This window comes from Melopsittacus undulatus, chromosome 4 (genome assembly GCF_012275295.1).
Source record: "Melopsittacus undulatus isolate bMelUnd1 chromosome 4, bMelUnd1.mat.Z, whole genome shotgun sequence".
Classification (NCBI taxonomy): domain Eukaryota; kingdom Metazoa; phylum Chordata; class Aves; order Psittaciformes; family Psittaculidae; genus Melopsittacus; species Melopsittacus undulatus.
In genome coordinates, this window is record NC_047530.1 from 103,853,032 (window position 1) to 103,878,995 (window position 25,964).

General features: G+C 42.8%; 1 protein-coding gene across 4 annotated transcripts in view; it reads left to right on the forward strand.

Moving 5' to 3' along the window:
- The first annotated feature begins 2,389 nt into the window (after positions 1 to 2,389).
- The window catches only part of LOC101876914 (protein FAM160B1), a 39,438-nt gene continuing 15,863 nt past the window's right edge, over positions 2,390 to 25,964 (forward strand). The window contains exons 1-5 of one of the 4 annotated variants that reach the window (XM_034062056.1): positions 2,390 to 2,648; positions 18,558 to 18,636; positions 20,570 to 20,739; positions 22,545 to 22,649; positions 22,998 to 23,120. In XM_034062056.1, coding sequence (XP_033917947.1) covers positions 2,604 to 2,648; positions 18,558 to 18,636; positions 20,570 to 20,739; positions 22,545 to 22,649; positions 22,998 to 23,120 — 522 coding nt within the window. In that variant the 5' untranslated portion in view covers positions 2,390 to 2,603. Of the gene's footprint in view, positions 2,649 to 2,944; positions 3,229 to 18,557; positions 18,637 to 19,264; positions 19,316 to 20,176; positions 20,426 to 20,569; positions 20,740 to 22,544; positions 22,650 to 22,997; positions 23,121 to 25,964 lie in introns of those variants that run through there. The other 3 variants (XM_034062058.1, XM_034062057.1, XM_034062059.1) reach the window with 3 other exon arrangements.

The window sequence follows — 25,964 nt, forward strand, 5'->3', positions numbered from 1 at the left end:
GCATTCAAACCTACAACTCCTCATTTGTTTTTCTCTAAGAAAGCAATATAAACCTTCAATACAAAGTATACCAGCAGGTGAAATGTTGCCCCTAAACTGTACTTAGAGTATGACAATCCTAATATACATAAATCTAAGTATTTACATATATAAATATACATAAACACTAATAATAAACTGAATGTATTGCAAAACTGTAATAAGTACCACTTAAATTCACCTGAAGAAGGGTTTGCCTCCTAAAGCACACTTAAAAAGTCTAGCAGAGCTTTTTATGTTAAAACAAACAAGTCAGGCACCTTCCAAATGCAGCATCTCCCCAGTTAATAATTACCTGAAGGCAGAGATGGTGCATGTTTCATCATATGACTGCCCTCTTAGCAAACTAACATTTCCTAAGAACATCTATAGAACATAACTTGATGAAACCACACTAAGCAGATTTTTTATTTAAAAAAAGAAAGCATAATTACCTTTAAAATGTCTGTTATTTGGGATGTCTGCATTTTGAGATGGAAATAGCTTGCTCTGCTCCTTAGCAACTCCAGTAAAGGTGTCCACATACAGTCAGTGTTTATTTCCATACAGTACTTGGACTGTAGCTCTCCACACCTGCAAAGCATGGGGGCAGTAATAACAATCAGTACAGCAGAACCATTAGTAAGATTTCATCACAAGATCAACAGTCAGACTCCCCAGATGACACAGCAGTTAAATAGCAGTTTTATCCTGTCTTTTTGATCAGTCTCTCTCTGCTTGCCCATAGCATATGAGGAAGTTGGTGTTTGGTCATCTCCAAAAATCAGTGAGAAAGTTTTTCTCCATTTGGCACTACAGGTTGCCATAATTTCCCATACTGGTTTGTCACCTTCCCAACATTTCACTCTGCTCCTCCAGTGTCAGATCAGTCCTGTTCTCCTACTTCCATTTGCACATTATCCAAATAATATGTCATTAATTGCAGCTGTTGCCAAAACATCACACCAGCCACACAGAATCACAGAATCACCTGGGGTGGAAAAGATCAATAAGATCAAGTCCAAGCATTACTCCAGCACTGCCAGATCCATCACTGAACCATGTCACTGAGGGCCTCATCTACATGGGTTTTGGACACTTCCAGCAACAGAGATTCCACCACTTCCCTGGGAAACCCATTCCAGCACCTGACTACATGCATAGCCTCTGCTCATCCCATCTTACCTCTGCTTTTCCTGTTGCACAAGAAAATGGCAGGGATTGTATTTTCTCTGAAGTATTTGGCTTGCAGATGAAGTAAAGCCCTCTCTGCCTCCTCCAAAGCTCTGGGGGAAAAAGCAAGCAGCAATGAAACAGGCAGCAATGCACACTGCCACAAAGCCTCTCATGCTGTGGGACACTGCAAAACCCGGAAGGACTGCAGTCAGACAGTCCATACCACCAGCTGCATAGGCCTCTCATAGAGTCATTGAATGGTTTCTGATGGGAGGAACCTTAAAGCTCATCCAGCTCCAACCCCTGTCACCAGAGCAGGTTGCTCCAAGCCCCTGTGTCCAACCTGGCCTTGAGCACTGCCAGGGATGGGGCAGCCACAGCTTCTCTGGGCACCCTGTGCCAGCGCCTCAGCACCCTCACAGGGAAGAGCTTCTGCCTAAGTGCTCAGCTCAGTCTCCCCTGTTCTGGCAGGTTCAAGCCATTCCCCTTGGCCTGTCCCTACAGGCCCTTGTCCCAAGCCCCTCTCCAGGTTTCCTGCAGCCCCTTCAGGCACTGGAGCTGCTCTAAGGACCCCCCTTCAGGAGCCTTCTCCAGGCTCTCAGCCAGCAAGATGTCCCTGACTCCCTCAGCCATCTCTGTGAGGAGCCGGACACTGTTTCCCTGAGCACCTGACAGTCCCTGTGGACGGTGACAGACCCCACCTGTCCCAGCAGGCAGCGACCCGGCCCTTTGCCCACCCGTCCCAGGGCAGCTCCTTGCTGTGCCATGCCAGCAGGCACGGGTGCAGGCATCCCTCCAGAACAGAGGGCAGTGTAACACTGAGACCTCTGCGGGAGCCTGATGCAGGCCTCTGGGCACGGAGACAGCGCTTAGAGGCGCCGCTGCCCTTCCCCTCCCTGCCGGGAGCTGCCCGCAGAAGAGGGGACCTGGCTCGGGGAGCCCAGAGCTCGCTGCCTGCTCCCACCCCGGCACAATCGGCCCGGTTCCAGCTACAAGGCCAGGCCCGGGCAGAGCTCGGCGCTCCCGGCTGCTCAGCCCCGCGGGCCCCGGGCCCGGCCAGCCCAGCCGGAGCGGAGCGGAGAGGAACCGGGCGGGCTCGGTTGGTCCAAGCCGGCCCGCCCGGCAGGGCCCCTCGGCGGCGCGGCTGTCAGCGTGAGGGGGGTGGCGGCCCCTGCAGGCCGCGCTGGGGCGGACACCCGGAGCATCGGCAGCCGGCGCCGCAGCCCGGCGGTGTCAGTGCCACGGTGTCCGCCGGGAAGCGAGAGGCGAGAGCCGGCGGCCGCCCGCCCTCCGTGCCGATCCCCGCGGCCAGGCCCCCGTATGCAGCCCTCACCCTGGAGCGGCGGCGGCGGCGGATCGAGGAGCTCTCGCGGTCGTCCCGGCAGCGGCTGCTGCAGTCGCGGGACAGGATGTTCTCCAAGTTCACCTCCATCCTGCAGCACGCCGTGGAGGCGGTAAGGCCGCGGGCGGGCCGAGCCACGCCGCGCCGGGGATGCGAGCGGGGCCTAGGCGACCAGCGAGCGGAGCTGCGGGGCTCGGGCCGCTCTCAGCGCGGTGCCCCTTCCCTGCCGCCTCCGCCAGGGCCTGCTGCCGGCGAGGGGCCCCACCGAGCCCGCATATCCGCAGGCATAAGCCTAACCCCGGCGAGCCCGGCTCTCCCTTGCCGCGGGGCAGGGAGGCGGACGCCGAGCGAGGCGGGCGGGCCGCGGCCGGCGGCGGGCCCTGGGACGGGAGCGGAGCGGAGCTGCCGAAGCGCCGGTTCCATCCGGCCCGGGCTGCCGAGGGCCGGAGATGGAGGGAGCGGAGGGAGCGGGCGCTGCCCGGAGCTCTGCGGCCCCGGCACAGTCCCCTCGGGCATGGGGAGCCCCCGGGCTGTCAGCGCCGCTAACGTGCCTTGCCCGTAAGGCCCCGGGGCCCTTGCCCTGGGCGCGTTCAGCGAAACGAGAGCGGAGTTGGATTCAGGAAACTTGTCCGGATTCTCTCGTTGTTGTGGCCAGCAGACAATAGTCGCCGTGTCCGGTGCTTTTGTGTGAGGTTGTCACTTCCAAACCGACGTTCTCAGGCTTGGTTTGTGGTTTTGAACTGGGTGTGGAGGGAAAGGAGGCCGAGGGGACCTGCGGTTGTGGACGGTCGGTTGGATTTCACGGTGTAAACACACACATCGGTGCCCATTGCTGCGCTGGGGAGAGGGGAGCAGTGGGGCCTGCCTCTGAAGCTGCCGTTTGTGTAGGCCCCGTTCAGCTGCTTGCTGCTCAGGACTCGTTTTGTGTGTGCAGGGGTTGGTTTTGTTTGCTTTTTCCTATGTGAGGTGAGGAGCTGGAGGTAATGTCTGTGGCTTCAGCACCTTTCTCTGTAAGCTGACACATCCAGGAGGCTGAGGTTGAAGAGGTGCATCTTAGCCTGGGTGCTAAACACTGGCAGTGAAATACTGCTGGCAGTGAAGGTGGGAAGTGTTGATGGAAAATGGTTCAAATGGCTGGGAATGGGACACCGTTTGTGCATTAATGTACCCGTCGATGCTGCAGGTACTTGAGCGTATGCATTATGTGTGTGTGTGTAGTTCTGGGGCCTTCAGCAGGACTACTGAGGTTTTGAAGTTAGGCCTATAATGATGAATTGTGGGTTCCTACTTTGCTCTTTTAGTGGTGGAGTGGCAATTGGAAAGACATGTTTGAAATAAGGATGAAATGGCCTGAGAATTCTCTGTGACCACATATGAATTGTGAAAAACTAAAGAATAAGGTATTGTTTATTAAGATATATGTTAGGTATATATATATGTTAAGCCCAATATAAAGGTTAGACAACAAAAGATATGAAATTGCTTATGCACACAGTTAACGGACACAGTTTATGCAAGATAAGATAAACCACAATCGCTTACACCAATTAAACCAGAAACCGTTTATGCAAACATAAGATGACCACAAGGTGTTACAGAAACTGGCTTGCAAGATGTTCCAGGAACTGGCAGAAATAAGACAAACCACTCCATATAAGGACATAAATGAAGGGTCAACTATGGAACAAAGGAGGAAGACTTCTTACTTCGGCCTCACCGACCACCGGGAGGCAGAGGTCGACCCCCTAGCAACAGCTGAAGCATGCGCAGAGTACCTCAACTACGTCATGAACACGGAAGTAAAAGATGTATAAGGGAGGGCTTTTTGAACTGCTCAGTACGGCAGTAGGCGGAGCGCAGACTCCCCTGCCGTCCAGCGCTGTCTTTGCTCATATTCTACTTGCTATAATTAATAAAATTCTAATTGGATTATGATCCGTTGTGGTCTCAATTTATAACAATTTCTGGTGCCGTGACTCGGATAAGGAACGGTGAGCTTTGGTCCTCCGGGGAGGCGCCCCGCGACATTTCGCGGCCCCGCGACCAACAGCCTACCTCAACCTTACCGACGAACCTAAATTCTAGAATAATGAGCAAAGGAAAAACCGGTAAAATCCCATAAAAATTCTGTGCACGGGAGTCCGGACGAAGAGACAGGACGCGTAAGTATATTGCGAAATTCGCAGAGCGGAATTGTTCGCGGCGAAATTGTTCGCAGGTTTGCCGTTCGGGCGGGATTGGGTTTCCTGGAATATAACGAATGAGAGGTTCGATATACTGAACCAAGCGAGTGTGGACCCTTAAGTACTGCGTTTTCCATCTCCCGCGAGGGACTGGGCCAGGAACAAGGGGGAGCGAGTGAGTGTATATTTGTGGATATTCCAGAAGATGGGGGGCGAAGGGCAGCAAGCCTTCGACTCACATGAATACCCCTTAGATAATTGGAGAGATTTCCCTGAAACCCTAGGGAAAGATAAGCAAAAAAATGATAGAATATTGTACTAAGATATGGGGAGGGAAGACGGGGCCCAGGTAGAGGTCCCCGGAGTAAGACAATGGGTCAGAGTAAGAGTCGTAATTATAACCCAGAAAAGGATCCAAGGAGAGATCCTAAGAATAAAGCAGGGAGCAGCCCACCGGATGCACCACCGGACGGTCCCCTGGGGTTAATGATAAAGTACTGGGACATTCAGCCGTCCCAGGAAGGAAAAAAGAATAAGGAAAAAATGGTCCATTACTGTATGAAAGTATGGGCAAAAGAAAAAAAAATTCGACCCGATATTTGGGTCCGCAAGACACAGTGGGTGTCTTGTACAAAAAGGTTTTATGCACAAGAGGCAGCGGGCGTCCTATGGTTTACAATCACAGGAGGCAGTGGGCATCTTGTAGTTAGGATCCTGCAAGACACAGTGGGTGTCTCGTAGAAAAAGTTTTGGTTTTTAGGCAGCAGACATCTGATGGTCTGAATCCTGCAAGATACAGTGGGTGTCTTGCAGAAAAGGTTTTGAGGATTTCAAAGGTATGTGCTGCATGAACGTAATCTGACCATTCTGAATCAATCCATACTAAGCTGGGAAAACTGCAGGAGAATATGCAAAAGCTTAAAATTGTTGGAAGTGGATTGGATAAGGAGTTACTGGATGGTTCAGAGATATACTTAACCAAGGCCTTCTCCAGGTAACATGGATAGGTCTGTCATAAATAATAGAGTAAAAGAATTTACTCACTTTATAGAAAAAGGGGAAACTCATACACGGGTAACCAATGTACAGGGAGGTAATACAGAGAAATTGTATAAGGGAGTTAAAGGAATTCCTATGCTTAAACAAAAGTATTGTCTGTCCTAAATACCTGCCATTGCCATCTTGCCAAGGCATTGATTACTGCTGGAGGGGAAGAAGCAGATGCTAATTCTATTGACAAAAGCAGATGAAAGGTCCTGCTGATAAGCCGGGAGAGGCAGACTGGGCGATCAAGCCTTAAGACCATGACAAAAACACAGGTGTTTGGTCCTATTAATAAGCGGCAGGAGAAGCAGACTGGGCGCCGACTAACCCTAAGTCCATGTCTGGAGATTAAAAGGTGTAAAGGTTAAAAAGAGGGAGACTCATTTACTTCATCCTGAAACCCCTGCCCATGATCAGAAGGGGCACTGCGCAAGTGCAAAGGACCTTCTGGCTCATTATAATACGAAGGGGGGATAGATAATACATATGTATAGGCGGATCGGGTGAGCCCAGGTTTTCGCTGTATCCCAAGTTTTGGGAGCCAGGACGGACCTGCTAGGGGGGCAGGTGAAGGGTAAGCGAACCCACCAGGTTTCTGCTGTATCTCAGATTCTGAGAACCGTGAGGAGAGTAAGCGGAACCATAGTGTGAGTGAGGGATCCCATGTGTAACTTTGTGTTTCTGTGTGACTGAGACGTAGCATAGCTACAAAGCGAGTGTGGAGTCCCAGTCCGCGGTTCCGTGTCTCCGCGGGGAGAGCGGCCGGAGACGGACGAAGCGTCTATATTTTTTTGGACCTGTGTGTCCTGTCTGTGAGCGGGGGGGCCTGGCTGCCCCTCCCGCTATCCTGTCTGTGTAACCCTGTGTGTGTCCTGTCTGTGAGCAGCTTAGAAAAGGGCGGAGGGGGAGTGTCCGGCTGCCCCTCTCGCTGCTTTTTTTCTGTCCTGTGCATCTTCTTGTGTGTGTACAGCCATTAAATTATAGATACCCAATCGGTAATTCTCTGAGAACAGAAATAAAATGATTATTTTGTGGAAAAAGCCACAAAAGTTCTGGGAGGTTAAAAAGAAAAATTGGGAAAGGGTTTGTAAAAAAAAAAAAAAAAAAAAAAAAAAAAAAAAAAAAAAGTATCAAAGAAAATTTGAAGAGGCATGATTGTAAAGGAAATTTTGCTGTAACCGAAACTATGATCTAACAACAGGGGAGCCGATCTTCAGAACCCAGAGATATTATTGTACTGACCCCCTTAAAAATATCATACAACTTGTGTGTAGGTGCTCTCATTTTCATAAGTGCATTTGCAGAGTACTGGGAAAGAGAAGCTATAGAGATTTGTAAAAGATTGGCTGAAATGGGAGCCGGTCAAGACAAGGAAATTCTGAAGAAAAGCCCATTGGGTTACATTTTGGCACATTGGAAAGAACTGAGAGGGTTTTCTGGGGCCTCTGTAAACAAGAAAACGTTGGTAAAATATTATAACCAATGCTGACATTCATACACTTTAGAAGATCAGGAAAAATTACCTAAAATGGAACTTTGAATTATTATACATTGTTATAATTAATGTTGTTTTTGAGGTGATAAGGAAAATGGAATGAAGTAATGTATGCAGATATGACAGAGTGGAAAATTAATATACCTCTTCCTGATCCCTTAATTTTGGATTTGGAAAAGGACAGGAAAAACTAAAAGCTAAAGAGATGTTGTTCAGATTGTGATACTGGGGAAAGATGTTAAGAAGTTAAGATGTTAAAAGGAGGAAGCTCGAGCAGCTCCTGTGTTTGAGCATGGGATGGGTGCCGGGATAGGCAAACAAATGGAAACAGACATGTTGATAGATGGGACTGAAGGGTTGTTGGATAAATGTGGACTGGGAGTAAAGGAGGAAACATGGAAAGTGGATAAAAAGAAAGCGGTTGCTTTAAAACTGGTGGAGAAGGAATGTTGAACAGAGGTGGGGGAGTAGGCTCTTCTGTGGAACCGGATCTGTGTGTGTGCTATGGGGAATCTGGACCCTGGAAGTGAGACTGCCCTGGAGGGGAGTGCCATGGGGCTGCTGCCGTGAATGAATTAGAACTAGAATTACATAAAAGCTGAAAAGAAGAGAGTTTATCCCCTCGTTGGGAGGGACCATTTCTTGTTCTTTTAACTACAGAAACGGCGATAAGAGCTGCTGAAAAAAGGTGGACACACGCGTCTCGAGTAAAAGGACCCATAAAAAAATGGAAAGTTGTGACTGAACCCAGAGACGCCAAGCTGACCCTCTAGAGGACTTGGATAAGTAACTGAGAGAATTCATATTGACTCCTGTAAATCTGATATGGGAAATGAAGATATAGTTGAAATTATTTTAAGAAACCATAGGATAAGGGCCAGTATTAGTCCATGTCCTCCTATATGCAAACACTGCAATTTGTATATTAGAGCCAAGTGTCCCAATTGTTTGAAGCATATTATTACTCATAGGAGAGACCATGAACAATTTTTGAGAAATCTGTTACAGTTCTTTTTGCATTCAGTGTGAAATTACCACCTCGTTGGAACAGTTGTTGTGGGTCAAATACTACTGTCATAGTAGCCGACTGGGAATATACCTTTAACCTACCAGAGAGGGCAAGACCGGAGGGAGTCGGTGCTGCAGCTGAAAAGGTCTGCCGAGGGCTGCAACCCCTGGGGCTGTGACCGCTGAGCACTATGATCCTGACCGGACCTCTTTTGGTGTCGGTTCTGATAGGAACCATATGGGAAGATGCGGTGGCTTTTAAAAACATTCACAACAACTATAGTTGAATGTATTACCACAACTAGATGAAGGAGAATAACCTCTAAAACCTTGGTATATCACACTGTTTATGAATGCAAAGGAACAAAGATAGGCAGTTGCATATATAATCAAACCCAGTATGAATTGTGTCAGGAAAAACAAGCAAAACTGTGTGTTATGATCCAAAGGAACTTCCAACCTTGTATTGGGGTAGAAATGAGAACAAATTCAGAAGAAGGGAAATTAATTGGAACAAGTGAAGTTATAACCAATTTGAGTACCTCACTGTCAATAATTTTTGATGCATGTGATATTATAGATGATGATTTAGATACTAATAGTGGAAGTTCAGAGTGGAGGCAGTACTACAGTAGCCAACCAAAATATATTTGCCCAGGTGGATACCAATGTCATATAAATCCTGATTATGTACCTAATCAAACAGCTAGGTATCAGTCATCACACCTCTGTGGAAGAAAAGGATGGTCTTGTGTATGCTGGGATACTGCAGGCTAGGGATGTGATTATCAATGTAAGACTTTACAAGCTTCAATAGCAAGAATGCAAACAAACAATAACTGTACAACCCGTGCCTGCAATCCAATAAATTTAACTCTCATAGATTTAAAAAAAAAAAAAAAAAAAAAAAAAAAAAAAAAATGGAAAAAGAAGAAAGTAACAAAAAATGGACTTAAAATATATGGAACTGGGGAAGACCCAGCTGTGATTATTAGTATTAAGATCAAAAAAAAAAAAAAACTGGAGTCCAATATGAAATTCTCACAGTTGCTAAAAATCTCCTTGTAAATCTTGCTGAAAATATATCTAAAGCATTGAATGTAACTAACTGCTATGTTTGTAGGGGAACTAACCAGGGAAAGAGATGGGCCTGGGAGGCAATGGAGAGTAATATAAGCGACCCTACAATCTGGAAAAATCGAAAAGGAAACAAAAGGAGACAACAATGGATCTTGCAAATGGGTATAATCGGAAAAAGTTGTTGGCAAAATTTAGAAAATGGTGTAAAACCAATAGGAAATTTACTTTGTGAAGGGGGTTATATGTGGAAGAGAGCAAAGAAAGACTGGGGAAGATGGGGAAATCCCATAGAAATAAATCACCAATTCAGTAACTGGACTAATGAAACTAACATACCAAACAGTTGGCCTACTCCAAATGGATATTATTGAATCTGTGGTAAAATAACTTTTGCATTTTTACCCCAAAATTGGACAGGTTCATGTATATTAGGAATGATCAGACCTAATTTCTTCTTATTAAGGAGAAAACAATATAAAAGAGAGTTACAAAATGGAAAGACAATGAGTGGCCACCTGAATGAATAATCTATTATGATTTGGCAACTTGGGCAGAAGATGCATCCTGGGGATACAGAACTCCTATATGTATGTTGAATAGAATTATAAGGTCACAAACTGTGGTAGAAATAGTAGTAAATAAAACAGAAAATGTATTAGGATTAATTGCAAAGCAAAATACTAAAATGAAAACTGCAATATATCAGAATCGTGTGGTTTTAGATTGCCTGTTGGCTCAAGAAGGAGTGGTCTGTGGAAAATTTAATCTTAGTAATTGCTGTTTAGGATTAGATCTATTGTTCTTAAAAGAAGGAGGGTTATGTGTAGCTCTCAATGAAGAATGTTGTTCTTTTGCTGACCATACTGGAGTAGTCCAGGACACCATGTCTGAACTCCGGAAAAGGTTAGATCAACGTAAGAAAGATCGTGAGGCGGGCAGGTCATGGTATGAAAACTGGTTTAATGTTTCACCTTGGCTAACCACTTTGTTGTCCACTTTAGCAGGACTGCTTATCATGTTGATTTTGGGACTTATATTTGGGCCTTGTATATTATGCTATATTTTACACTTTATTAGGGAACGATTTGACATAGCTAAACTGCTTATTTTAACTATGAGGTCTGGGGCAAATTATAAGAGTGTATCTATTGATGAGGATGAAGATTGTTGTGAATATATTATGTCACGTAGGGGCTACACTGATTGTAATTGTGAGGTATTACCCTGTGTTCTGATAAATGTTGGGATTGTAGAAAAAGGTTTATTTGCAGTGCTGAGAATGAAAGCAGCATCTAATAAACAATAATAGGATAAAAAGAAAAAGGGGGGATTGTGAAAAACTAAAGAATAAGGTATTGTTTATTAAGATATATGTTAGGTATATATATATGTTAAGCCCAATATAAAGGTTAGACAACAAAAGATATGAAATTGCTTATGCACACAGTTAACGGACACAGTTTATGCAAGATAAGATAAACCACAATCGCTTACACCAATTAAACCAGAAACCGTTTATGCAAACATAAGATGACCACAAGGTGTTACAGAAACTGGCTTGCAAGATGTTCCAGGAACTGGCAGAAATAAGACAAACCACTCCATATAAGGACATAAATGAAGGGTCAACTATGGAACAAAGGAGGAAGACTTCTTACTTCGGCCTCACCGACCACCGGGAGGCAGAGGTCGACCCCCTAGCAACAGCTGAAGCATGCGCAGAGTACCTCAACTACGTCATGAACACGGAAGTAAAAGATGTATAAGGGAGGGCTTTTTGAACTGCTCAGTACGGCAGTAGGCGGAGCGCAGACTCCCCTGCCGTCCAGCGCTGTCTTTGCTCATATTCTACTTGCTATAATTAATAAAATTCTAATTGGATTATGATCCGTTGTGGTCTCAATTTATAACATGAATGCCTTCAGTTGCAGTGCTTTCATTGGAGGAACACCAGAAAGTAGTGCCTCCCTGACTAAAGAAACCTTGTTAGTCTTGTGAGCTGTGCCACAGTTTGTATGAGTAGAGAGATTGAGGTGTGGAAAAGCAGTTATTCTTTCAGGCCCACCAGTTCAAGATGTCTAATCAAAGTCATTTCTAGAAGAACATTTACATTATTGATGTGTACAAAGCCTGCTGCATTTATATGAGATCCATAAAAAACCCCAGGAAACATGAATGAGTAGAACAGGCTTGTGAGGTGGGCTGATGCCAGCCTCATGGAGTTTAACCCTGCCAAGTGCAAGGTCCTACAGCTGGGTCGGAGCAATCCCAGGCACAGCTACAGGTTGGGCAGAGAAGAGATTCAGAGCAGCCCCAGGAGAAGGACTTGGGGGTGTTGGTCGATGAGAAAATGAACATGAGTCGGCTTCAGTGTGCGCTTGCAGCCCAGAAAGCAACCGTATCCTGGGCTGCATCAAAAGGACTGTGACCAGCAGGTCGAAGGAGGTGATCCTGCCCCTCTACTCTGCTCTTGTGAGACCTCACTTGGAGTATTGTGTGCAGTTCTGGTGTCCTCAACATAAAAAGGACATGGAACTGTTGGAACAAGTCCAGAGGAGGCCACGAGGATGATCAGGGACTGGAGCACCTCCCGTATGAAGACAGGCTGAGAAAGTTGGGGCTGTTCAGCCTGGAGAAGAGAAGGCTGCATGGAGACCTCCTAGCAGCCTTCCAGTATCTGAAGGGGGCCTATAGGGATGCTGGAGAGGGACTATTCATTAAGGACTGTAGTGATAGGACAAGGGGTTTAGTGTGAGGTGTCCCTGCCCATGGCAGGGAGGTTGGAACTGGATGATCTTAAGGTGCTTTCCAACCCAAATTATTCTATGATTCTATGAAAAGGGGAAGAATGGAGATGGTAAGGACTAGATGATCTTTTTTTAATCAAAAAAAACCCCAGCACCTCCCCACCCCCAAGAAAAGCAGACGCAGATGGAGAACATCATTTCGCAAGTGACTGCTATCAAACAACGTGCTCTCTGTCCTTGCTTGACTCTGGTGTCCCTTACACAGCTAACACCACTGTGAGGGAGCTCCTGCTCAGTACTGCATTACATTGCATTTATAGGATTGTGACACACCAAGCACCAAATGCTAGGAGTAAATCGTGGAATCACAAAAGCAGGAGGATATGTAAGTAAGAACGTGTCTTACTTCACCTAGGAAGTTTGACCCACTAATTCAAAGCCAGAACTGATAAATTTAAACTTTTAAACAGTTTTGGGGCTGCGTGTGACTTTAAAACATTGTTTTATTATCTCGTAAAAAGTGTGTAGTCTACTTAGCTTTGCGACTCTGAAAATGAAAACTGGTGTAAATCCTAAATATTTGATAAGCTCAGCTTGATGCTGCCTGCTGTTCTCAGAACCTAGAGAATTCAGCGCATGGTTGTTACTTGCTGTTACAGCTGCAGAGCAAGTGTAGCTTGTGCAGCCTCGTGTGGACTCTGTTCCAGTCCTGAATATGGGCATCAGAACTGTTACCAAGCTATAAATTCTCCTAGGCTTTGGGTGCCTACTTCTGGGAGGAATTCATTTGCAGCTGAAGAGTTTTGAGCTGAACTGGGCAATGAAATCCATTTGGAGTGCTTAGGCTTAGCTTCCATTGGTAGGACTACTTTAAATCAGGATGGTTTGGGTAGCCTTTCTTTCCTGTTGTTTCTCCTACACATCACTCATATAATGCTCCTGTCCTGCCTCAGGGCCCACAGGCCTGCAGGCTTCAGAGAGATGTATTCAGATAAGAGTTGCTATGTTATTAGATAATCTTTGTTGTCTTACCCTCAATATGCCACCTCACTGAACTATGACGAGGAGTTCCAAAGGTTGACAGTCTAATACACACAGGAGTATTTGCCTTTCACTTGGTGTGAGTGTGCCGCTCTTTGACTGCCTTCATGACAGGACTGTAATGAAGCAAACATAAAGGACCATTTCCTTTTCAGTAAGAGTTTTCTTACCTTGAATAACTCAAAACTTTCAGTCTTTTCTGCCTAAAATGCCCAAGAGTGTGAAATCATGTTTCCATTTTCACTACAACTGAATCCTAATTGTTGCCACCTCTTTTCCTGTGTCAGTCTTGCCAGTATTTTAGATACTTTTACCCTTTTGGGAGTTCTCTGCAGCATCCAGATGAGCAAGCACTCTGTCAGGTATCGTCCTGACAGAGCATCCTTAATGTGGGTAGGGTGAGAATGGTGGAGGGAACTGCTGTCTTTGTTCTGTTACCTTACTTCAGGGCAGAATGGAAATGTTGTTGCTGTGTGGGGTTAATATTAATGAATCTGTGACAGTTTATATGTGGCTTATCCCAAGATGTTTTCTCTTTGCTATGCATTTCTGGTAGACTTTTATCCCAGATGTATTCCAGAGTGCTAAACTGTCAGCAACATACAAAATGTAGCGTCCACTAACAAAGCACCAAGTTAGACTTACTATTTCTCTTATCTTGTACTCTTCGCTCATGTTTCCCTAGACAAAATAGACCATCTGTAGAGCGGTCACTTAGTGTTCAAAGGACTTTTGTCTCTGATTTGGGCTTTCAGGAGATGCTTTGTCTTAACAGTCAACTCAAAGATGGTTTTATGCTCTGTACCTTGAGCAGAAAAAGTGTGATTTTGGTTGCTTTGAACTTTGCAATTTGCTGTCAAACAAGATTGTATCACTCTTGGGATTGGGGAATGAATTTAGATTTTAGTGCCTGCTGCACAATTTTGGGACCCCTCTCTACCAACCTGTTATTTCACTGTGTCTCTTACACTGGCACTTGAATATGCTTTTTAGTAGCCTATTTTCTGTCCATATTTTGAGGCAAAACTGAAAGAAACTGAGTCACTTGTTACAGGTACAGCTCCAAAATCATTAACTGCATAACTACTCAGAACAATGCTTCCTTTTGAACCCACTGTATTTGATGTGATGACCTCACATTACCAATTGTTTTAACAGATTCTGATGACAAAATTTAATGCATGGCTTGCAAGCGTGTGCAGTCTTAATTTTATATGCAAAAGCAGTGATCATTATAAGCTCTGTGCATTCATCAACTGAAGAAATAAAGTAAACCTTCAAGCATTGGTCCTTTTCAGATTCTCCATCAGGGCAGACATTCATGCTAGTGAAGTAGTAAGATCAAGTGACTACTGTAGTTTTCCTTGTTACAGTTAGGGACTGTGAATGCAGTTCCCCTTGATTTCTCTTTGACCCAGTTTCTGCTTTCATTTTCACTCTGGCATCTGACCAGACAGTACCTGTTACTCTTTTACACAGTGTTTTCTTTACTTGGCCAGAAGATACTGAAGGATACCACCGGCTTCCGTTGTTTCCATTCTTTTCAGTATTGAGTTGCACTTCTGAAAAGCGTACGTGGAGCATATGACAATGATTTTTACATGCACAAAAGAATTGCTGTTCAGCACTGAGTATGTATAGCTTTCTTTGCTCTTGACGTTGTTTTTTTCCCTGCCTGAACACAAATTCTGTGTGCTTTTGAAAACTATGTGGAATTGTATTTTGGGCAGATTTTATAACAAGCAGACGATAGTCCTGGTCAAAGATCTGTAGTTCACCTGAGAACAGCACTTTTCCTGGAAGGAGTGGGGTTTGATCATTAATAATGTATGGTCACCAGAATGATAAGGCAGCGTGTGTTAAGTTTAGCTTCTAAGCGAAAACACTGACTTGTTCACTCCCAGGAAGCTCAACTGCTAGATTTGGGGACCAGATGGAAGAGCTCATCAGTGTCTGCTCAAATGGGCAGGTCTTCAGTAGTGTTCAGTGGGGTTTGTCTATTTGATATACAGCACCTACACTTCCATCTTTAAGATCTGAAGTTTTTTCCCCTGAAGAGAACTTCACTTTGAGATGAGGAATCGGTAGCTCAAGATTAGTAAGAATATAGACTCAAGGGAATCATAGAATGGTTTGGGTTGGAAAGAACCTTAAAGCTCATATAGCTCCCAACCCTGAGCTACAGGCAGGGACACCTTCCACTAGACCAGGTAATGTATGCAATTACAACGAAATTAATTAATAAAATGAGAAATAACTGCACTTTTAAGGTAATTCCTTCAAATCAGACAAACACCAGGAATCAATAACCTCAGTGGTGGATTTTGGTTTGCTTCAGAATCCTTAGAAAGGCATGTGTACTTTTACAAAAGAGTGATTCTTCAGCTTGGCAGCTGTAAGATGTGTTTCATCTCAGCTGGTAACTAATAATTCATCCTAAAATAGAAACTACAGCTTCATCCTAGAATTACCTGCCCTAGTAGGGTTAAAGCACATCAACCAAGTGTTTACACTTCCATATTTCTAATGCTTTCCAGTGCTGGGCTTTGTTTGTCTATAAGCTCCTATCTTAGTCTTGGCCTTTACCCTGATTTTGCGTTTGAATTACTAATTCAAGAGGATGGGGGAAGGGTGGGTTCAGTTTTTGTCAGTAAAACACTTCTGTCAGAATAATACATAGCCTTGCTGCAGTTATATTTCTGTTACATATTACCTGGAATAGCTGTGCTGTCAAAAGTAGAGTTATCCTAGGTCCATCTGCAGCGGGAAGAGGAATTTGAGGGTGAAGGTTATTTTAGCTGAACAAGTGAAGAAGGACAGTTTTTGTACATTGTTAGGAGTGGCTAAGTCTGGTAGCACAGCTCCGTATCACCAGGTCCAATTGGTGGCAATATATATCATGTATTGCCAATCTATCCTATATTGCCAATCATATGTTCCCAATAGGCATGCAGGTACACATGCACACACGTGCTAATGGTATCTCTAATATCTGTCTTGAAGTCCTTGATCAGAGAAGACCCTGTGAAATCACTGAGTGTTTTAATTACAGAGGGCAAGACCTGTCCCTGAATTAGGTTTTCTGGTGTGAGAGGAGTCCCCGGAGGCATCTGTTGGGAGGGGGACTGTCTGTATCCACAGCTCTTTCCTGCAGTGGATGAATTATTGACAGTGCTGAGAAGTGAAATCCTTTTCCTGGCACCGCTCAGAGCCACTAAATTCCATGGTGGCAGATGAGGCTCAACGAAGTGGAGAGGAAAATCAGATCAGTCAAGGATAAATCTTTAAAGTTATGTATCATGTGGTACTTTGGAAATAGAGTTGCCTGAAAGCCCCAGTATTCCTCAGAAGAGGTTTCTGTTCTGTTCATCAGCCAGAGTGGAGTTTTTGGTGTAGTTTTATTACAGAAGTCTGCAAAATGATGGTTACATTGCTCGAAACCCTCATCTACAGCAGCAAGTGTGACATACGAAGCATGACACAAAATACCATATTCTCAGTCTTCAGTTTGTTGAGTTATTCTTGTGAATTTCCATATCTTTGTAAACTTCATTGTAAACCATTGTGCAGTGTGCGGTATCCTGATGCGTGCTCTGTGGTAGCTGGGTGCGCTAAATTGTTGTTTTCAGTGCCCAGCTGTGGAAGTATGGAAGAGGCTGTGAGTCCACAGACTGTCAGGGAATGGATAAGCAATGTCCATTTGATCTCCTTGTTACCATTTGTAAGGGCACATTTCCACACAGGATGCAGGTGTAGTTACCAAGCACCACTGCTTCTTTTAAAGTCTTGCATTTCAAAGTCATGTGTGCCAAAGGTCATTAACAATTAGCATTCTGCTTTCTTCCCTTGGCCAGGCATGCTGTTCCTATACTGGGCTTCATGACTTTACCAAGATCAATTGAAGTGTCATTCAATTGAAGGAAAAGACTGATGTGGAAAACTTCCAAACTACAGCACTGCCCAGTGAAGAGGATACTGATGCCTGAGCCCCATGCTTGTGTTTGTCTGAGATCTAAGGCAGCTCAGTACTTTGTGGGCACTGTGAGGGGACACTAGAGGAATTCATAGTTCTTAATCTCAAATGTGGTATCTGTAGCTTCTGGGGGGGAACTTGTTCACTGTGAGGGTGACTGAGCTGTGCACAGGTTCCCAGAGAGCTTGTGGGATCTCAGTTTGTTGAGATATTCAGAAGCTGTCTGGGCATGGTCCTGAGCAACTGGTTCTAGGTGAGGCTGCTTCAAGAGGGGCTTGACCAAGATGAGCTCTAGAGCTCCCTTCCAACCTCGGCACCTCTGTGACTCTGAAGGACTGAACTCCACAGCTTGTCAGGCTGGTTCAACTCCTTATCCTTCTAGGATGGACTCACCAACTTATGCATGGGATTCTTTTCTGCTTGCTCATTGTTGCTATCATGTCAAGTGACAAGTGACATTTTAGTATTGCCTATGAAAAAATTACTTGATGGTGAAAAAGAAGCCTCAAGCAAGTAGGGTTAAGCCTCAGTAACAACAGGCGCTCACATGGTCTGTAGTGGGGGGTGGGTTTTCCCTCCAGGATTCCTGATTTACCTGCTCTTAGCATTTTATATTGTGGTCACAAATTCACTCTTTGCCTCAGCTTTGGAGAGCGGAGTGGTTAGATGGTCATGGTCGTTGTTTCATGTACTGCCTGTGCTGTAGTAGTTGTTAGTGCCTGTGGTGTAATGAGCTGCAGGGCACCCAGTTCTCGAGCTTGGTAAGGAAGGAGCAGTACTGATGGATGCTGACTGGGTGGGAGGCTGTGTTTTGTGTTATTCCTGGATGCCAGTCACACCCAAGTGGCTGTTCTAAATCCATCCGGAAAAGAAGAAACTTCCTTTTCTGTCAGAAATAAAATATGAAACGTATTTGGTAAAACCCCTACCAGCTCTGGGAATGGGCCTGGTAAATAGTTGTGGTTAACAGGGGAATAAAAGCATGTCAAAAACTGTATGAAGCAGCTAATTGGTATTTTTAAGGGAGCACAGGCAAAGAGGAGAACAGAGCATACAGGAAAGGAAGATGGCATCAAAAGCAAATGCAAAAGAAGATGATTTTTTTCCTTACAGGACAAAACTGAGCTGTAAACAATTCACACCTACGTTTCTAGTGTTGTTTTACTGCATGAACCATTGCTTTTGTTGCTTCAAATAGATTGTCCAGTCATAGAGACATCACAGATTATTATTGATGTTCACAAGCTAGGCAATATGACATGGGGCTCATGCCATGAATAATGTATATAATCCTTGTTAAAGGCAGAAGAGCACAGAGTAGAAATTATAGCAGTAGTCTGCAGCAGTTTGCTTCCAAGTATAAGATACAATTCAACTTAATCTCTGAGGATGTGTGTTTACTTCATTCCTAACTGGTTTTTGTTTGTTGTTTGTTCTTTTTTCCCCATAGCTCGCACCTTCCCTTCCATTACAAGAGGATTTTGTTTACCACTGGAAAGCAATCACCCATTACTACATAGAGACATCAGGTAAAAGAATACATTATGGTTTTGTCTCTTTATTGGGAAAAATATAATTCCCAATTTCTGTGTTGTTGAAAAGTAAAGATTAAGTGATACTAAAATGAGGCATGTCTTTTATCAAAATACCAACAACAACAACTAGTAATTAAAAATACTGTGTACCTCCATTCATGCCTTAAAAATGAGGCATGAAAAATAATAGAGGGAAGGTCTTCTTCCTGAGTACCATGTAGAGAACTGTACCTTTCCATGCTTTATCCAATTTCTGTCTTCCTATATTCTGTTTAGTCTAAACAGACGGCTACAGAAGTGTAGTCCCTGCTGTTAACCTTTAATATTGTTCTGCATCAGGGATTTTGTCTTTCTCCCAACATTTTAACAAAAGTGATTTTGTGGTCATAGAATTTAAAACATAAATTCTGAGTGCTCAGCATTAGCTCTGTTTTCTTCAGTGTCTTGTCTTCGTGAAAGGTATTTTGATAACATAGCTCTGAAAAGTGAATTTGTGAGCAGATTTAGAACACGTTCTGTTAAAATTTACTTATTCTGCTCTTCTAAAAAACCCAGTGGGTATTCAGATGAAATATGGCTGTAGATGCTTTATCTTAAACTTTGCTCTGATGTCCTGCAACAGTATGCAACATTTAAATGTTAAATGTTTGATCCTAGTTATTACACTATTAAGGTGAATGTTACTGTGCTTTCCTCAAGCTTATTAGTTCTGTATTTCTGCTAGAGTAGCTATTGAATCTGCATTTGTGGGGCTGTTTGTAGGACTGGTGATCTTGTTTATGTCAGTATTTACTCTTAGAAGCTGAAACTCGACCCTTGGTTGTAAATACCCATCTTTCGGAACACTATGTGATGTCCCCTAAGGTAGAAATGACAGGATGGTAGGGGAAAACTGATACCTGTGGTTACGTAGTGCGGAATAAAAGCTAAGCTCTCCCTCCCACGCTTTCTGAAGTCTTGTGAAAAACAAGTTGCCATTTAGTGGATATATTTTTGTCCTCTGCAATGGGAGCAGAATTACGCCTAGGACGCTCAAGCAAAACACTGTAGGCTAACTGGAAGTTGTGGTAGAGATCACAATCACGCTGCCACGGCAGTTTTCCTTTGTGATCTTGTTGCCATTTGCATGCAAGTGGCAGTTAACTTTAGGTTATTGCATAAGAAGTAGTAGCCATTTCCCTTGTGGGATAGTTGTTCAAGTAGAACTGAGCTGAAAAAAATACATAGGAAAATCTCCATGGGTGCATGTGCTTTGCAATGTGTTAGTGCCAGCTCCCACTGCCGGGGCCATAAATCCACAGCAGCTTCATGACTTTACCATGATAGTATCAGTCATACCCATTCATTCATAAAACTTTGACAGAATGCTGCTTTAAAGTATTCAGTATAAAAGACAATTTGAAAACTGAAGAATAAATAGCATAGGGTTTGGGTTTTCTTTGTTGTTATCATTAGAAAAACCATTTATTTAATTACACAGTTTGTAAAGGAAGTGGTCAGCTGCAAATTATCTAATGTTGGAGGCTGGTTATAGATTTCAGAATACTATGTGAAGAGGCAGAGAGGAAGTTACCAAGACAAGGGTTGATATTAACCAGAAGATTGAGAGTAGAACCCTTCTCTCCCTAAGTTTGGCTTCTGGCTGTGAAAGTTTTCCTTTTTGACTGTGTAATTAATGCATGTTTTGAAATTTGTCATTTCATCTTCTCCCCATTGCAAGGTTAGATACCTGCCTCATGAGTGTTCCAGTTTACATTTCCAGATGCGGTTCTGAAACTTCAATGTAAGACATGTTAAAAAACTTGCATATTCTATAGAAGATTCTTTAGTGAGTGGTCATGTTTTTAAATCTTACATTTGGAACTGAACCTGATAAAAGTGAGGACAATAGTTCAATAATTCTTAATTGCACATCTCTTCTATTTAGATGACAAAGCTCCTGTGACTGATACCAACATTCCTTCTCACTTGGAGCAGATGTTGGATATTCTAGTTCAAGAAGAAAATGAGAGGGAATCGGGTGAAACAGGACCATGTATGGAATATTTGCTGCATCACAAGATTCTGGAGACACTCTACACATTAGGAAAAGCTGATGTATGTATTCCTCAGCAGAGCACATTATCTTTTGTATGAGCTCCTAACTGTGATCGAGACTGAAGTTCTACAGTAGGTGGTAGTGTGGGACACTGAACTATAGCAAACAGTTGTGTGCTTGTGTTAGCAACATATTATGAAGAACTGTCTTTTACAAGTATGATCAAAGTGAGCCAACCAGAGAAATGCTGACCAAGGCAGCACTCTGAGATTTGTTACTCACCACTCATAATATTGACTGTGAAGCTAGAAGTAGGACATGCATATTTGTTCAGTCTAGTATTCTTCTGGCTATACAACAGAGTATTTTCCCTCTCTGTCCTTTGTTAAGTGTTGGGAAATTCTTGGGTGAAAAGCACTGTATTAAATACAGACTTTGTTCCATTTTTTTGGAATGTGAGAAGTTATTGCTCAGAAAGACTTCCATGTCAGAAAGCATTAATTTAAGCTGATTCCCAGACAGCTTCCACATCCAATTCTTTGGTATGAATGCAGCCTTTGGCAGTGTTGTTTGGTTCATCTCATGTCTGCTTTGTGGCACATGTGAAATTAGTGTCATGGGTTTGGTGCATTCTTGTTGCTGTTTTTCTTGGCAGACTTACGAGCTGAAATGTATGGGGTTGGATGTATTATGGAATGAATTAACTTAGCAGCCCTTGTGCTAGAAGTGTATCATGATGCAGATGCAGTTAGGAAAGCATGGTGTATCCTCATTGAAGGATAACTGGAGCTCTCCATGGTTTCTTTGTCAGTCAGTCTTTTACACATTGTCATGGGTTCTAAATCCCCTGGATTTTACATATGTAGACATGTAGTGTACTAGCTGTCTGAGCCTGGGATGTTCCTTGCTCTGCAAGGACCATAGCTGTTCCTACATGAGCTGTCCTACAATCAGACTAAGACGTATTGAAAATACTTGCTCAGAAATGCGTCTCGTTCAGTAGTCTAGAAATTTTGTCAAGAAACCAAGATGAAATGGTGACATATGTGAAGTGGGTAATTAGTAGTATGTTTCTAAGAGTTGAGAGAAGTCATTTTGCACTCACGCAAATATGCCTGTACAAGCAATTCTTCTGCAGCCTGTCTTTATGCTTGCCACTTGTGAGTTGATACATCTGAAGTAAACACACAGTTCAGTGCTTGCAAGATGTTGCAAAGATCTGTTGCAAAAAGAGTAATATCCTTTCACAGCAATCATTTAGACTTATTGCATTATTGTAGATGCACTCTGACAGTCCATTTTCAATGGATTCCTTGATAACTCAGTGATAATTTGGGATTAATAATCTAGGGATAATTACTTTGGGATGAGAACCAGGTTAGGTAGTTTTCCTCCTAGCTGTTGCTGCTCATGCTCTATTCCCAGTCAATCTGATAAGAGGTTAAAATTAAGCTATGGAATAACAGCATTTATTGACATGGCCGGACACAGAGTCAGGGTGGATTTAGCTAGAAACAAAGGACCACGAGCCATCAGATGTCATGGAGATGACACGTAGCCAATTAATTTCCCCTTATCATTGTATTGGTAGGGAATATTTCATGTAAAGATTGGTAGGAGTCTGCACTGCAGCAATTAACTGAAATTATGAATAAGTTGAAAAAGGAAACAGTAATGAAATGCAACATTTTTTGTTGTTCTCTGTTAATGTCGATAAAAGGAATGTGTTAACAGATGATGGTATTTTAAAAATGCTTTGGGAAGAACTATTGCTGTTACATTAGCCATTCTGAGTGATAAATTTGCATCTTGTTTCTCTCCCCGGTTGTTATATTGTTGTTATTGTTCATCTGGTTTCTTCCAGTGCCCTCCAGGAATGAAACAGCAAGTTTTGGCTTTTTATACAAAACTTCTTGGAAGAATACGGCAACCTCTTCTTCCCCACATAAACGTGCACAGGCCAGTGCAGGTACTGCTCAAATTCGAAGTGGGCTATGTTGTAGCATGACAAGTTTCTCTTATGCTGCTGTAGCTAATGAGCTCTTTAACACATTCACTGTCAAGCAAGTTAAAGAAACGGCTCAAGTGCAATATCAGTTTAATGTCTTGATGACTGGAGCCTTGAACTGCAACTGCAATGCAAGTCAAAAGTAATAAAGAAGTCTTGCTCACAGCAATCTAAACCTAGAGCAAATGTTTAAGTCAATAATCCGACATCACTGTAGTATGTGTATAGGAAAAGAACTCAGTCCATCATTCCTAGAAAAAAGCTATAATTTCCTCTCTGTCTTAATGTTCACTTTTCTTTATGTGACAGAAATTGATCAGGCTGTGTGGTGAAGTTCTGGCAACACCAACAGAAAATGAAGAAATTCAGTTTCTCTGTATAGTATGTGCAAAGCTGAAACAGGATCCATACCTGGTCAACTTCTTCCTTGAGGTGAGTCAACCAAATCAAAAGTTTCTAGGTGTATTTGCTGTGTCACAGACAAAATCTAATGGAGAAGTGAAGATATCACATTGTGCTTCTTAGATTTGTTTTCATTCACTCTGTAATTTTTTTCCTGTGATGTTAGCAATTGGTTTGTTTGTTTTTTTTTTACTTCCAGAGACTTGATACATCTGATTATTTTTACTAGAATTTCATTCAGGGCTAACAAATACACCTGCCTGAGGTCCTTACCCTTTGTCGTGAAAGTATCTTTATAGTATGGACATGGATTATATTGTAGATAACTGTGTGAGGGAGACAGGGGATTGCTGATGTTGTTTTGTCTTGAGCCCAACAAAGACTAAGGGACAGATTGCATGGGGCATTGACATCTTGCAAGTTGCTAAGTGTTCTGCAGGATCGGGCCCTTATTTGGTAGTGGCACATATGGTCTAGCTGCAGTGCCAGCTCACAATCTACAATATGACATTATTTTGTATCTGTAAGAAAGCCAGATATCTTTACTCCCTCTTCAAACTTAACGTGTGGCATGGATGAAATCAGAGTGGGAGGAGAAAGAATATCTAGACTGGCTTTCTGTTCCTGTTTAGAAGGAACATATAAAAGTTTAATTTATAAAGGTCTGTTTAGAAATGCCTCCTGCTCCCACTTTGGTGTTTACTGTAGTGACACGTTATCTATTAAGCGTAGGTGAAAATATGTAGTGTCCTCCACAAATATTTTCAAGCTTTCTGCAAACAAGATCTGTAACAGCAGAGGCTGCTAAACTGCAAAGATACATTGTTTCCCATTGAGGATATGAATATCACCTACAAGTCAGTAATAAAAAATCTATCTTGAGTTTATTTTTACCTTAATTAAATGCAACCCTGATTGCCATTGTGTCCACTGTAGTTGTGCAAGCTGTAGAAATGGTGTAAGGATTGACAAGTTAGTGTCTAAACATTAGAAGCACTCAAAAGCAAACTACTAGATGCAGAATAAGGTAGTAAGTCCAAACCAGGATTACTTTTAATGTCACTTGTGCCCTTGAAATCAAACCTGAGAATCTCAATCATAAGAACCACAAGTGTTTTGTCAGGCATTGGCATTCTTCCCAAAAGTAGCGAAATTACAGTATTCAAAATCAGACATGAAAACCCAGATGATTCCAAATTTCAGAGATCTCTCATTTCACAAAATGCTGGCTACAGAGGTCAGGCAAGCTGAAGAATATTTCTTGGAGCTCCTGTTTCCTCCACAGCGTTATTCTAAATGTTAGAGCCTAAGGAATATGCCTTCATGACTTCTGACAGTTGTTTCCAGATAAGGTATTTGGGTGCAGAATTGTTCTTTATTAGAATAGAATATTCTGTTCATGTCTGTGCCTCTTAGAGGTGCTGTTGTTGTGACTTGATAGCTGCTTCTAACTTTCAAATGCATGAAGGGGTAAATATACAGAATTCTCTGTGGCATTTATCTCTAAAACCACAAAAATTAGAAACTGACATGCAGATACATCTCTGCAAAGCAGTCTGTTTGTATCTGTTAGACTTGCTGCTTCCTTCTTTGCCTAATCAGTTTCTTATTTCATCAGTATTTTATGAATGTAAAAGAAATGAATGTGTATAAACCCAGGATTTCCTTTGTATGATTCCATAAGAAGTAGTTTGCTGACAGAGTGCTGTTTGTATTTAGAAAAATCTTTCTGCTCTATTTCTTAAAGCTGTATGGCATAACTGTATCTGTTGGGCAAGTTACTTCTGTTGTGGAAATAAGAACTGGTTTTAAATCTTTAAAATCCATATACTAATTCTGTTTAAACTGAGTTTTCCGTGTTCCTGTGTTGAGGGAAAAAACATACACAGGAATGTTTATCCGCTCTCAGTCATTTTATGCTAAACTTGTTACCTCATATTTTTACTTATTCATTTATTCCTTAGTTGCCCCATCTTATCCTACCTTACACGAGATACTCCTTGCAACTGATTGTTTTGTGATTATCTGTGCTTCAATTTCTGCTCTTGAGACCTTAAACAAGTTCTGTTAGAAGGTTTGTTAAAAGGTTCTGCCTTCATATAAAATGAACACTAGTTTCACTATTCACCTCTACTTCCATCATTACAAATTGCCAGCTCTATATTCCTCACCATGAATTAAGTGGAGATTCTCATTAGTTGTGATATCACTTGATTTTTTCACAGAATTCTTTTTAAATCTCTTTGAACTTATCTATGGCATCATCTGCCACAGATGTTGAAATTCTAATAGTTGCATATCATGAAAATGTAGAAATGTGTTTATTAATTGTTTGCTCTGTGTTGATGTTGAATTCAGTTAGAGGGGTACTTTGTCTAGAAAGCATTGAATATGTGTTTTATGTAACCTTTTCTATTAGGTCATTCAGGATCCTGTTTTGCACCTTTACAAGAGGCAGGTGAGCAGCTAAGCTGCAGAATTGCATGATTAGACAATAGGAAGCTTAAATACACATAAAAACTCTGCCTATGTGTTGTCCAATATACAGACTGCTCTGTGTTACCTGCCAATGTAAAAGTAATGAGCTATGGAGGGATATTTATACAGTTACTTGTGTTAGGTGTTCTCATTGATGCCTTAGCTAAACTAAAGCCTTTCAAATGACAGAAGAGTCCAGACATGAGGTAATGGGCCAGTATAAGATAAGTGTTTTATAAATGCATTTCCAGCCTTTAGTTCTGCTTTATGTGCGAGGCTCATTCGGATATTCCTGTGTATTGCTAAAATATATGGGAGCATACGGGAAGACTTTAGAAGATTTAGGGACAGACAGACTTGGTTCACAGACACATTTGGTTGCCTTGCAGCCTTATG